Genomic DNA, 15052 nt, shown 5'->3' with positions numbered 1-15052 from the left:
CCCTCGATTTTTTTCTTTTTTAACCAAGTTTAAAAGAGAAAAAGCATGTGATCTGCTTGGTGCAGTTCTCTGGTTGTTTTGGAGGTTAATGCTGCTCAGTGACGTCACTAGGACTGGGGTCACCCAGTTCAGTAACTCAGGATGTCACCTGTCCCACAAAAGACTTCTTTCCATCCCAGATCATGCAGAATCCTTAGTAAAGTCTATTATCCATTTTAATTAGTTTTAATATGTGATATAGTTGTAAGTTGTTCAATTGTAATATTTCTTGTTGTTATTGTTAACTGCTGTTGAGTTGGTTCCGACCCATAGCAACCCTCCCTGTATAGGGTTTCCAAGGAGCAGCTGGTGAGCTTGAACCACTGACCTTGCAGTTCAAATGGCTTTGCAGTCTGACTCATTAACCCACAGCGCCACACCAGGATGCCATCATATTTCTTAGATTATATGAATTCTGGTGTGGCACTGTAGGATTAACACTGGACCGAAAGGTTGGTTTAAACACTGGGAAATCTCGAAACAGGGTCTCTGTGAGATGGAACCGATTTAATGATACTTAACAATAACATTGCTTTGAAAAGTCTTTCTACATTGAATTGCATTTTTAGTTACAACATTATTAGTAACGGAGTGTAACCCTGTGAAAAACATTTCCCTTCTTTTCCTTTGATTACTACTTCATTCTCAAAAAAGTTATTGATAAAGATATACGAATGTTAATTACTATAATATGGTCACTAAAACACCAGGAATTTGACAAAATCAATGACTATAAAAACATCAGCCACAATGGAAATAAAACACATGTTATCAGATGAAACCAGGTGACTTGAAGAATCATTGTAATTGAGTAATAAAGACAACTCTCACCAGAGCACATTAGAAAGTTCGAAAAGGAAATCATCGTAGCATTTTAGCCTTATGTTGTTGTTAAGTGCCGTCAAGTCGGTTCCGACCCATAACGACCCTGTGTAGGGTTTCCGAGGAGCAGCTGGTGAACTTGAACAACTGACCTTGCAGTTCAAACAGCTTGGCAGCCTGGCGCATTAACCTACAGCGCCACACCAAGACTCCATTTTAGCCTTATAGGTGTATTTATATGTGTAAGCAGAGCTGAGGAAAAAAGAAGTTTTTGTTGTTATAAATAACTGGAGGGATATTTTTATATAAAGTAATTAATTTCTGCTGAAATATTGCACAAAAATTCTATAGACAGTCATTTCGGTGTCACCCCCTCTGACAGGGTCTGCACTCCTGGACCTCCGTCTAGCTATGCTCCAGTATTATGGCTGTTGTTACCAGTGGGGATATTCTGTGAAGAGAGAAGTGTACGTGAGCCTCAGGAAGGCCTCCACCGAGGTTCAGGATGTATTTAGGGGGAGAAAAAAGGACAAGGCAATTCTAACTAGGAAAAACCATGTGAATGAACACAGGCTGTCACCCATTGAATAAGTACTCTGTTTAGAGTCAAGGATCCAGGTAGCAGAGTGAATTACGAGTTGGGCTGTTAATCGCAGAGTTAGCAGTTCAAATCTACCGGTTGCTCCACAGGAGAAAGATGAGACTTTCTGCTCCCATAAAGATGTACAGCTTTGGAAACCCTATACAGAGTTGCTGTGAGTCAGAACTGACGGGGTACACAACCACTGTTTAGATATAGTAGAAGACCTGAGGACACCAACTTTCCAGAAACATCCTAACATCCTAACAGTGTTGTATCTGAACATCAGTGGGGAAAGGGTGTCAATGGATAAAGTATATTAAAGGCCTTTCAGCTCTTTAAAGCAATAGTCTGATTTTTAACATTTCTTTTTGCTATAAAATTGAGTAACTGTCATTATATTAAGTGTCTGAGGCCTAGCTTGGTGAATGACCCTCTCAGAGCCACATCACATGTTAGAGGTAGAGCTAGAACCTGACAGAAAGAGAAGTTGCCTGTAATACAATGGGACTGAAGGCTGTCTGGTCCTGGATGATGGTTGGGAAGGTGGCTTCCACGTCTCTTATACCTAAAACCAAACCAGTTTCCATTGAGTTGATTCTGAATCACAGTGACCTCATGGGTTTCAGAATAGAACTGTGTTCCACCTGGTTTTCAATGGCTGTGATCTTTCAGAAGTAGATTGCCAGACCTCTCTTCTCTAGTGTCTGTGGGTGGCCTCAACTGGCAAACTATGAGTTAGTAACCAAGCACTTAGCCATTTGTACCCCCTAATGTTTTCCAGGTCCGCTCACAGACCTCTACCTCACACAGTCTAATAATCTAATAAATCTAATAACAGATAGTTTTTCCTGATGTATTAAAAATTATTTTTTCTGTTGTTACTTTGCTTGAATCCAAATCCAAATTTGAATATAAAGAAAGTCTCAGAAATATCTGTTGCAGGTCAGCAGTAGGATGTTTTGAGACACAATGGGCAGTATTGGTGATTAAACCAGGAGGACTTCGATGACCATTCCAGCCACATTTACTGAATATGATCCAGTCAGGTACTATTTTTCATGGTTAAGGGCTTCAGTCTTCATAACCACTGGCAAGATAGATATCATTTATCTCTCTTTTGGTGATGAGAGTTCAGAAAGGTGTAATTACGAGGCTGGGTTTGTCAAACTTGAACTGCGTCTGTGGCCCACTGCTTCCTTCCACTCAATGTCTGGCCTTGAAAGAAGCTTCCCTTCTCTTGATCAGCACAGATTTGGGGTGGGGGTGGGGATTGCATTATTCCAAGCAGCAGCTGTTGCAGAGCGTGAGAATGCTTGAAAACAGAAGCACAGTGTCCTAATTACCTATGGCAAGGAAAACATCTGTGTAGGAAAAGTAATGAAATTAATTCTAAAGCCTAGCAGTTGCATACATTAATTGACGTTAATTAATGCCAAATTACAAGACACTTCCTATGGAATCGCATCATACACTCACCAAAATTGAATATGGAAAGAGTTCATCATACTTAATGTGATTACAGCAAGCCCCAAGGGGAATAAGAGTGATTGGTCTCTCATTATGAAGTGCAACCAGTTTCTCTGTTTCCATTAGAAGGAGAAGGGGAACTAACCAGGAGCATTTTACCAGGGCCAGGCAGCTCGGAATTGATCATTTCCCCTTCAGCTTGCAAATTTCACTTTGAGCCAGACTGAGCAACAACTGGTTTCATGACCTTCTTCCTGGGGTTTTTCTTGTGTTACCCAGTTGCGCCTTTTTAGTCCTCAGCTCAAAGACTGACTTGCTTCATAGTTAAACTTTGGGCTGTGGAAGCATGGGGAGTGGAAGAAGGTGGGACCATCAGGTTTAGGGACAGATGAACTCTGGAGCATCCTTGACTCACTCCCCTTCCCCCACCCCCACCCCCCAGATGGAAAGTGCTGGAGCAGGGATTTGTCCACAGCTTGTCTGGCTCTCACATTACTTCCTTTAACTGTTGTTGACACCTCCTATAGGCCTTTTAGTTATTTTATTCTTATACAAACATGCATACATATACATATGTATATAAAACTGGCACAAATTTGAGTCTATAATGCACATACTTTAGTAATCTACTTTTTTTAAACTTCTATTTTGGAATAATTTTAAATATACAGAAAGAAGAGTTGCAAAAATACTATGGACAATAGGTCCCCTTCACTCAGCTTTTCCTGATGCTAATTTCTTACCTAACAATGATCCCTTTGACAACACTAAGAAGTGAACACTGAGGTGGTGTTCTTGTTCGGTGCTATTGAGTTGGTTCTGACCCATATCGACACAATGTGTAACAGAACCAAAACCGCCCAGTGTTGCACCATCTTCACAATTGCTGCTACACTTGAGACCGTTGTTGCTGCCACTGTGCGAACCCATCTAATTGGGGCATCTCCCTCTATTTCGCCGACCCTCCATTTTACCAAGCATGATGTTCTTCTCCAGTGACTGGGCACTCCTGATAACAAGTCCAAAGTATGAGAGACAAAGATTTGCTATCCTCGCTTCTAAGGAACCTTCGGACTGCACTTTTTCCAGGATGGGTTGATTTGTTCTTCAGGTGGTGTATGGTACTTTTAACACTCTTCTCTAAAACCAAAATTCAAATGCATCCATTTTTCTGTGGTCTTCCATATTCATTGTCCAGCTTTCACATGGACATGAAATCATTGAAAATACCATGACTCTGGCTAGGTGCTCTTTAGCCCTCAAGCTAATATTTTTGCCCTTGAATTCTTAAAGAAATCATTGAAAATACCATGACTCTGGCTAGGTGCTCTTTAGCCCTCAAGCTAATATTTTTGCCCTTGAATTCTTAAAGAGATCTTTTGCAACAAATGTGCCTAAAACATCATTTGCTCTCTTGACTACTGCTTCCATGAGTGTTGATTGTGGATCCAAGCAAAAGGAAGTCATTGACTATTTCAGTGTGTTTTCCATTTATCATGAGGTTATATATTAGTCCAGTTGTGAGAAGTGTTGTTTTCTTTATATTGAAGTGTAATCCATAGTGAAGTATGTAGTCTTTGATCTTGTATCAGTAAGTATTTCAAGTTCTCTTTCCTTTTAGAAAGCATGGTTGTATGGTTGTATCATCTTCATATCACAGGTTGTTAATGAGTCTTCCTCCAAACTTGATACCATGTTCACATAATCTGGTTTTTCAAACTATTTGTTCAGCATACAGACTGAATAAGTATGGTGTAAAGATACAACTCTGGTGTATGCGTTTCCTGATATTAAGTCATTCAATGTCCCCTTCTTCTGTTTGAAAGACTGCCTCTTGGAGATGTACAGGTTCCTCATGAACACCATTAAGTGTTCTGGAATACCCATTCTTTGCAGTGTAATCCATAGTTTGTTATGATCCACAAAGTTGAATACCTTTGCATAGTCAATAAAGTACAGTAAGGCCTTTCTAGAATTTTCTGCTTTCATCCAAGATCCATCTGACATCAACAGTGATATCCTTAGTCTCATCTCCTCTTCTGAATCAGGCTTGAATTTCTGGCAGTTCCCTGCCTGTGTACTGTTACACTGTTTTTTAGTTATCATAAAAATTTTGCTTGCATATGTTATTAATCATATTGTTCATTGACCCATTGGGTCACCGCTCTTTGAAATGAACACAAATATGGATCTGTTCCAATCGGTTGGCCAGGTAGGTGTCTCCCAAATTTCTTGCCGTAGATGAGTAAGTGCCTCAGTACTTCATCAGTTTGTTCAAATATTTCAATATATTTTCTTTCAATTCCTGAAGGCTAGTGTTTTTCCAATGTCTTCAGTACAACTTGGACTTCTTACTTCAGTACCATTGGTTCTTGATCATATGCTACCTCTTGAAATGGTTGAATATTGACCATTGCTTTTTGGTACAGTGACTGTATGGATTCCTTCTATCTTCTTTTGATGCTCTCTGAGTCATTCAAAGTTTTACCCATAGAATCTTTCAATATTGAAAGTCAAAATTCGACTTTTTTCTTCAATTCCTTCAGCTTGAGAAATGATGACCATGTTCTTCCCTTCTGGTATTTTAACTCCAGATCTTTGCACATTTCATTATAATACTTGTCTTTGTCCTCTGAAGATGCTATTTGAAAATATCAATTTTGCTCCTTTACTTCCTCATTGTTCCATTCATTTTAGCTTCTCTGCACTCAAGAGCAAGTTTCAGTCTATTCTGACATCCATTTTTGTCTTTTCTTTCACTAACACTGACATAATATTATTGGTTGGTGAAATCAGCCCATGAAAAGCGTATGTTATAACAACAGTCCAGTCTGCAACCACTCATGAGAATGGCATGAAACCAGGCAATGCTTCATTCCATTGAACATGGGGTCTTTATGAGTCATAGGCCAACTCAATGGCAGCTAGCATCTCCCACCACCACACAACCACCATCACCACTGACTTTTAAATCACAAAATGTAGTAAGTATTCCTGTAAGTTCTTAGATAGCCTTCAGAAGCATTAAGCTAACTTTGGTTATTCCATAATTTATCCAGTATTCCTCTATTGTTGGTCATTTGTTTTCGTGCTTTTATGGTTTTATTTAGCACAAATAAAGCTCAAAAACAGACTGTCTATTCATTTTCTTCGGTGCACAGCCTGGCATTGGATTGGTGACTCTGAGGGCCAGCTGGGCTGCTCTTTACATGAAAGCTTTGCAGTTCTTGGAGATGTTGTGAGCAGTCTCTGCACAGTCAGATTTGTTGCACATCAGCAGCACCTCCAGCTCTTTGACGCTGTGGACCAGGAACTTGTGGGAGCCACTAGGTAACATAAGTTTTGTCTTCTTGTTGCTCCCATAACCAATGTTGGGCAAGATCTGGTCCTTAAGTCTTCTCCGCACCTTGTTGTCAATGCCTCTGAGTTTGCGCCAATTACGCGTACTTTTGACATAACGATCTGATTGGTGCTGAATGAACTTCTTGGTCCTCTTTTTGATGATCTTGGGCTTCACCAGGGGTCTGAGGGCAGCCATGATGCCAGTAGAAATGGCCACCTCCTGCACAGGCAGCGCAGAAGAAGCTGGTCATTAGTTTTTGTGTAATATTTCTATTATAAACAATGCTTTGATGGATATCTAAATGGTGTCTGCTTGCATAGATCCTAAGTTATTCCTTTATGTAGAATTCTCAAAAATAAATCTGAGGTCAAAGTTATCATTTATAAGAACATTGGTTCATATTGCCACATTTCTCCACACACAAAAAATATTAATTTGTAGATCTTCTGTTTATTTATTCAATTGTATTTATTGATGACACCAAAAGATAATAAATAAAAATTGTTCCCAAACATCCTATGGGTTTTTCATGCAACATCATGTATTGGAAATTAAAGAGGCTTTGAGTCAGGCCAGGTGAATTTAAAACTGCATATAGCCATTTCTACAGATCACTTATCTCTTTGTACTTTATTCTGATCATCAGCAAAATCAGATAGTTATTATATTTTAACATATATTAGCATATTATAATGTATAGTGTTGCAGAGATTAAATGAATTCAAATTTATGTAAGTATACTTTAGATTGCCTGACACATGTTGTTATTGTTGTTGTTAAGTGCCTTTGAGTTGGTTCTGACTCATAGGGACCCTGTGTTTCCAAGGAGTAACTTTGTGGTTCAAACTGACCTTGCAGTCCAGTGTATAACCCCCAGTGCCACACCAGGACTCCCAATAAATGTTAGTTTTGCTTTTCCTTTTCTATTTCCATCCAACATTCCTCAGATTCATAATGTCTGTGAATATCCTACAGGGTAGGATATAGATGAATTATAAATATTCTAAGTGTGCCTGTACATGTTTTCATCTTATGCCTTCTCGGGAACACTTTAAGAGGAAGTTCGGGTCTCAGAAAAGAAAGTACTAGATGTTATTATTAATAAAAGGCTTCAGTAGGATATATGTGGTGTGTATCCATCAGGAAGTCTTTATTAGGTTCAATCTTAGAAATTTTAACTAGAATTTTTATTTATAATTTGAAGCTCAAAGACACCTACCAAGTCAAGCACCTTTGACTTAATTTGGCTTGATACTTGGTTTGGTTCATTATCTCAGAGAACAAGACACACAGAGGTAGGACATCTCTATGATCAATTCAATCAGTATCTCAATGATATCAAGGAACAAAATTCTTAATCAGTTTAACTATAACATGGGATTCTTCATGCAACAGGAGGCTAGAGCAACTCCATGCACTACATTGAGACACAGTAGTGTTAAGACTCAGAAAAGAACATTCTGTTGTATGTCCTTTAAGCCCTGTAAAAGCCTTTGCCTCACTTCTCATATTCCAGAGCTTGGTTTATATGTTTTCTCCTAATCCAAGCAATAAAAAATGGTAAGAGGAGAAGGAAGACCTTGAGTGAGCTTATATTCACCCAGATTAATACCTGAATATGAGAACTTCCGAAGCACATGGAGGAAGGATGAACAAATAAATCTGAGTTCACTCTTCTAGCAAAGAAACGAGGAAGAATTCTATTTCTGTAAACAGCTGTTACAGAAATAGAATTGGAGTCCTCCAGTTCATCCAGCCTTTTAAAAGACCTATTCTGTGACCCAACATGTTAAAGACAGCAATAAAGAAAACAAGACTATCATTAGTGATAAAAAACACCTTCCATCTATACACTTTGTTTTGTTTCAGAGCGGCAACTATATCGTTACAGGGTAGGATGGCTTAAGAACTGGCATCCCCATCTGAGAAATGCAGGAAACATGACATAGGATGATGAAGTGATTTCCTTAAATTCAAACCCAGGCCTCATAGTTGCAAATCTCATGATGTTTTAGGACCCCCAGCTTCCTTTCTAAAAACCAAATAGTCAGTGGAAAGCTGTAAATGTGCCTGCTAGGCTGTGAAATCAGAAGACAAAGACTGTGTTTTTTTTAGGAATTGGATATAAGGAAAAGCCACTCCTACACCCATCAAGACATAGTTTTGCTCACCCCCCTTTTATGTAAATGAAAAAAATGTTTTGCCTCCTGAGTTTTTAATTTGGGAAATATGGATTTCTGCTTATGTCTTTGGTATCTAGACATATTCTAGAACTTTCTTTAAGGAGAAAGATCTTGAGAAGTGCCCTAGTAGAAGAAAGGTGATAGAGGAGGGTGAGTAGAGGGCTTGAGCCCTCTGGGAGTTGGTTTCGTCATGAGGTCAGTGAGAAAGAGGAAGATCCTGGACGAGATTTACTGACACAATGGCTGCAATAATGGGCTCCAACATAGTAGTTCTGAGGATGGTGTAGAACCAGGCAGTGTTTTGTTTGTTGGGCATAGACTCACTTTGAGTTGGGGTTAACTTGATGGCACCTAACAACAGATAGGTTAAGTAATTGAAATCTATACACATCCCCACAGAGAGTGCATGGATGAAGTGATATTATGGGTAAAACTTTCTTCCTCCAGTCTTCTGAGAGAGCACTCCTCAGCAGCTACATCAGATTCAGTCTTTTTTCATTGTTCAGGTAGAGCAAATGTGTATGGCTCCCCCTAGTGACTATCCTTGTAGAATACAAGTATACCTAAGTCCTTCAATAAAGGTGGTATTGAAAAGTCGAGCTGTAAGGGAAGTCTTTAGGGAATTCGTGTGTCTTTCTGGACATATTGTTACTTACCTCCTTTTATGTAAATAATCATATGGTTTCTTAAATTTAAGAAAGTGGATTTCTGCATATGTTTATATGTGAAAACCTGAATCCACCAGTTCGTTAAGCAACAAAACAAAAAGTTTCTTGCTTATTCAAAGAGAGTAATAAGGCATGTTCTAATATATAGTATTTGTCTATTATGTGGTTGGAAGGAGCTCTGGTAGTGTAGTGGTTACGACTCGGGCTGTGAACCGCAAGGTCAGCAGTTCGAAACTACCAGCTGCTCCGCGGGAGAAAGAGGAGGCTTTCTACTCCCGTAAAGATTTACACCCTCGGAAACCCTGTACAGGGTCGCTATGAGTCGGTTCCGACTCCACGGCACATAACAACAACAACAAATTATGTGGTTGGAGTCCTGATGTGCCTCTGCTGGATAATGTGCTGGACTGGCTTGCAAGGTTGGTTTGAACCACAAGGTTGGCATTTCAAACTCACAAGCTGCTCCTCAGAAACCCTTGTTATTGTTATTAGGTGCCATTGAGTCAGTACCAACTCATAACGACCCGATGCACAACAGAATGAAACACCACCCGGTCCTGGGCCAACCTCACTATTGTTGCCATGCTTGAGTCCATTGATGCTGCCACTTTGCCAATCCATCTCGCTGAGGAGTCTTCCTCTTTTTCTCTGATCCTCCACCTTACCAAACATGATATCCTTCTCCAGCAACTGATCCCTCCTGACAATATGTCTGAAGTATGAGAAAGGAAGTTTGGCCATCCTGGCCTCCAAGGAGCACTCTGGCTGCACTTCTTCCAACACAGATCTGTTGGTTCTTTTGTTTCAGAAACCCTATACAGGGTCAATTTGAGTCAGAATGAACTTGACAGCACTTAACAACAACAACAACTAGGTGGTTATATGACAAGTCCTGCTTTAGGACCTGGAGTTATTACCACAGTGAACAAAACAAAGAGATCTTTGTCATCCATCATTGAGATTGCTTTCTAAAGATCGCAAGAAGGGGTAGAATTCAACAATAAATGAAGTAATCTTAGACTGTGACAGATTCCAAGACAGGAATAAATAACTAATCTGCCACATAGAGTAATCCTATCAAGGTAGATCCTATTAAGTGACAGCTGCAATCTGCTACTTTCTTTAGAAAAAGTCTGGGAGGGAGTGTGTTAAGCAACCGAAAAGTCTCTAAAGTTGTATAAAGGTTGGCTAATTTCTTGAACATAAAATAGGCCAGATTAGAAGAAGCATAGGGAAAGAAGGAGAGATTAGCATGGGAGTGAGATGAGGTAAGGGGTGAAGTGTTAGGGGGAGGAGAGTTTGAGTCTATTCTAAATGCAATGAGGCAAAAAGAGTTTCACGTAGAGGAGAGTCATCACGTGACTACATGGAGACGCCAGACTAGTTGAGACACAGGGACAGCCTTCCTGCTATGAGATCGTTCCTGGAATAAACATCAAATCCATGTAAGACTTGCCATTTCTGACACCATGCTTGTCATCTGCAGTACTGTCTGAAACACACTTCAGTTCTTCATCTCTGCAACGAACGGACAGTATCTGATTCGGGGTCTGCTCTCTATTCTGTTTCACATCTTATTAGTGGAAGAAGAAAACCTTGATCACAGCAGAATCTTATTATTTAGAACAGCAGCATTGCTAGCAAGAGATGATTGTGGTTACATTTCTGTGTTTCCTTCCACAGCAGAAGATCGATGTCTGGAGGTGACCTGTTAATGAGAGGGAGAGAGAAAAAAAAAAATAGCTATGAAATCACAGATATTATTGCCAGTTTTAAAAATAGTTCATTTTTGTTTAGGAAGAAAAACTTAACAAATATCTAGTTTTCTAGGGTAGGAAGAAGAGTCGGAGGAGGCAAGTGGAAAGGGTAGTGGTGATAATGGTACAAATAAGCAAAGTAATAATGATGATGTCAACAATAATTTATGATAACAGTGTATTTCATAGAGAATGTGACGTTCAGGTAAGGACTCTGAAATAGCAAAGAAAGTAGAAAATGGCCACTGTGCCTCGAATGTTCTGTGTGCGTCACCCCTGACCCCTATTTTGTTTTCTTTGCAGATTCCCAGTACCTAAGTTGCCGAATGCAAAACTGCACAGAGGCCAACAGAAATAAACCTTTCCCTGGCTACATTGACCCGGACTCTTTGATTGTCCAGGATGATTACGTGTTTGTTCAGGTGTGAAAGACCCTCTTATGTTGATTGTCTTCAGACATCTCTTTCCCTGTGTCTGTCCCAATTTCAGCCCCTTCTGCCCATTGACAGCTGTGGAAAAAGAAATGAATAAAGTGGAAGAAGGAGGAAAGCGGGTGGGTGGTTGGGGTTGGGCATTAACTATTATCTTTTCAACACAAAGAACATAAGCTTCTGTACCAATGGAATATGAATTTCGACTTCCTTTGGGCAATGTCTGGAGGACCTTATCACCAGGGGCTCACAGAGGCATTGTGGGGAGTACCAGGGTTGTCACCTGAATGACTCACAGCTCCATTCATTGCCTTCATGTGCATTCTGAAGAAGCTGCACTGAACACTTCTGTCAATCTCTTCCTAGCAGGAGGACAGTCAGCCAATCAGGCCCCCTCCCCTACTCTAAGGCGGGAAGGGGAAGCTGTGTGGAGGCTGGAGGTGGTGAGAGGGAGCAGAGACCTGGAGAGTAATCAGCTGTCATTGTCATGCACTGACTGTGGTGAGGATAAAGAGAATTTAAAGGAGATGTATTCAGCCAGGCTTTTCACCTCCTGAGAGAGTGGGAAGCAGTTTGAGAAGTTTAGGTCTCATGCAGTGGTTAGGGGAGAGAGGAAGCAAGTCAGCATTTAAGTAGAATTTTTAGACTTGTTTGGACACTAAAAAAAAAATTCAGTTATTGCTTTCCATTTTAAATGGCAAAAGTACAATTGCTAAATAGATGATCTGTGTAACTTCACTACCATTGAGACTGTGCATTTACTTCAACAAGAAACCGTAACTATATGCTTTGAGAAGTGGAGTCCTGGTGGAGTGCTATATGTATTGGACCACAGGGTGGGTCCGTTTGAACTGCAAGGTTGGTGGTTCAAACCCACCAGCCAGGGTCCCTATGAGTCAGAACTAACAACAATAACAATTCTTTGAGAACGCAAATTTTCAAAATGCTCAACACAGCCTATGTATTTTTCCATGATTCAAAACATTATGTTGTTGTTAAGTGTCGTGGAGTTGGTTCCGACTCATAATGACCCTGTATAGGATTTCTGCAGGGTGGCTGGTGGATTTGAACCACTGACTTTGTGACTTCAAACATAAGTTGTGGTCCAGTGCTTATTCTACAGTGCAACACCAGGACTCCACACATTATACACAAACAAAATACATACACATACATGCAAACATAGAGATACACACATGTACACATATGTATGAAGGGTTATGCTTACACACATGTATGTGTGTATATATATATACACACACATGCATGGGCACACGTATACACACACACACTGTTTTATTTTCCTCCAAGGAAAAGATGATGCTGATAACCTCAGAATCAAATTACTGAGTAATATTGAAATGGTTAGACCCCTTTTCACCCTCATTCCACCCACTGGTATTCACTGGGCTGTATGTTATGGACAAAATTGGGGTAGTTGCTCACAATTTTCTTCTGGGACTGGAGTTCTAGACTGACTGTGGACCACAAGCTTGGCATCATGGCTTTGTGTGTAAGATGCACAGCTCTCCTGTCAGTGGGACATGCCCACAGCCATCACCATGACAACATCCAGCTGGCATTCATGCTCACACATGTGAAGCTCTAACTGCCACTGTGCAGCCTGATCCATGTCCTCCTGATATAGCAAGGGGTACCTGTTTGTATGGATGTAGACTCAGAGTTGGGTAACTGGGATTTTGATGGATATGAAGCTAATATGCCCAGAGATGTGTATCCTTTGAAAATATAAATAACTGAAAATGTTTCCTGGCTTCTGAGCTATGTGGCCAACTGAAGGATTGGATTTTAGTCACTGGGTTCTGATTCAGTGTGGGCCTCTGACCTGTTCGCATATACCGTAGAATTGTTTTTAAACTAAATGCCAATTTCTTATGGTTATGCACAATAGTCATTCCCACTGTGTGTTGGCAGTTATCCACTTCCATTCTGGTGGTCGTTCCATCTCCAGCTGTACCCATTATAAGTGGCTTTTCTTTTTGTTTGTGGTCCAGCTGACATCAGGAGGACGGCCACATTACTACGTGTCCTACCGAAGGAATGCCTTTGCCCAAATGAAGCTGCCCAAGTATGCTTTGCCCAAGGTATGGCCTGAATTACAGTCTCCATTTCAGCAAATCTTCAGATTCACAGTTCCTGCCTCGGCTCCATTTCCAGAGGACCCTTTCTGTCTCTGATTGTCATTCGTTTCTTTTTTATCTCCCATCATTCTTTGTCAAGTTCACTCTGCCCTACTTTCTGTTTTGATCAGTCTCATGTTGTGTACTTTGCCCTTGTCTTCTTCTTCTTCTTCTTTTTTTTTTTTTTCTTTTTCTCTTCATCCTTCTCTCTCTGTTTTAATCTCCTTTCTTTCTCTCTGGAATTCTTACTATAGGAACTTTAGAATAAAGTGGTAATTGAGTTGCTTTTGATTTTTATCAAGGAAGTTTTCACACAGTATGTCTGGATTTTTGCCAGTGCAGGTTTTGTGTTTTTAATCAGTGCATCCTGTTTTATTGCTATCAGTTGTTTTGTTGGAAGGTGATACAGCATGATGGCATCTGACCTTTGCTTTTTCTCTTAATGGTATTTTTAAGCCCTTTTTTTCTTTTGCAGAGTTTTGAGGTCCAGCTAATTTAATTTCATAGGTTTCCTCAAAGACATACCCCTTTGAAACTATTGGTGGAGGAAGGTTAGAGACCTACTGCTGACTCATCTTTCTAGAACACTGAAGAACTGGGTTAACATGGAGCGCCACCTAGTGGAGGTCAAACTGACTTGGGAGCTCAAATTGTACATTTGTGGTTCTGTTGTCATTGTTACGCATTTTAAGTGGCCGGAGCATATTCACTATTGAGTCTTGGTTTGAGAGCAGAAGTGTGTATACCTGCAAGAAGAGGATTGTACAGATTTAAATCAGATGATAGCTCTGCTTTAAGCCCTTTAAGTTGAACACAAAGAAAATGAAGAACTTCTTGATTGAGTTTCTTGCTCCTGTTTCTTGTTCTGGTATTTTTTTGTCAATGACTTTGCAATATGTTTTCTTGGACCAACACTAGCTGGCTGCACTGGTCACCATGTGACAAGTCCAACACAGGATAGATCACTTGGGTTTCTCCAGGTAGAATTGTACTCTTGGATTATCACTCAACTCCTAGCCCCAGAATTGTTGTTGTTAATGCCATTGAGTCATTTGTGACCCTGTATAGGGTTTACAAGGAGCAGCTGATGAGCTTGCACTGCCGACTTTGTAGTTCAAGCCAACTTTGCAGTCGAGTGTATTAACCCCATTGCCACACCAGGACTTCAGCATAGGTGGTTTTAAACCTCAACTCATTTGAGGAAATAACAGGCATTATTAACTCCATAGAATCGTATCCATGTTAGCAGCTATTGTTATTTCTGATTGATAAGGGTTTAATGATAGAGGGAATTCTCCAGAGCTGTATGTCTGTGTTTTTATACATTTATGTGCTTCTTTCATGGCATCCTAGTGCAGTGCTGTAGAATAAGCACTGGACTGCTAACCACACAGTTGCCTATTCAACCCACCAATCACTTCTTGGAAATTTTATACAGGGTCACTATGAGTCAGAGCTGAGTCAGAGCTGATTCAGTGTCATACTATAATAACAACAACATGTGTTTCTTGCTCTTGGGATTTGCTCCCATAAGAGAAGAACTTAGAAAATTTAAGTTGCGTCTCAGATAAACAGTGGATGATGTCAGTATGTAACAGGAAAACAGTGTCAAAGTTAC

General features: G+C 40.1%; 1 protein-coding gene and 1 pseudogene across 3 annotated transcripts in view; one reads left to right on the top strand and one right to left on the bottom strand.

Moving 5' to 3' along the window:
• SORCS1 (sortilin-related VPS10 domain containing receptor 1) overlaps positions 1-15052 on the top strand; it is a 749465-nt gene that overhangs the window by 568131 nt on the left and 166282 nt on the right. For all 3 annotated transcript variants that reach the window (XM_006831326.1, XM_006831324.1, XM_006831325.1), the window contains exons 7-8: positions 11166-11284; positions 13309-13398. In XM_006831326.1, coding sequence (XP_006831389.1) covers positions 11166-11284; positions 13309-13398 — 209 coding nt within the window. The remainder of the gene's footprint in view (positions 1-11165; positions 11285-13308; positions 13399-15052) is intronic.
• LOC102814480 lies at positions 6049-6449 on the bottom strand (annotated as a pseudogene).

This window comes from Chrysochloris asiatica, unplaced genomic scaffold (assembly GCF_000296735.1).
Source record: "Chrysochloris asiatica unplaced genomic scaffold, ChrAsi1.0 scaffold00003, whole genome shotgun sequence".
NCBI lineage: Eukaryota > Metazoa > Chordata > Mammalia > Afrosoricida > Chrysochloridae > Chrysochloris > Chrysochloris asiatica.
Note: the sequence above shows the minus strand (reverse complement) of the source record. Positions and strands in the feature narration are given on the sequence as shown.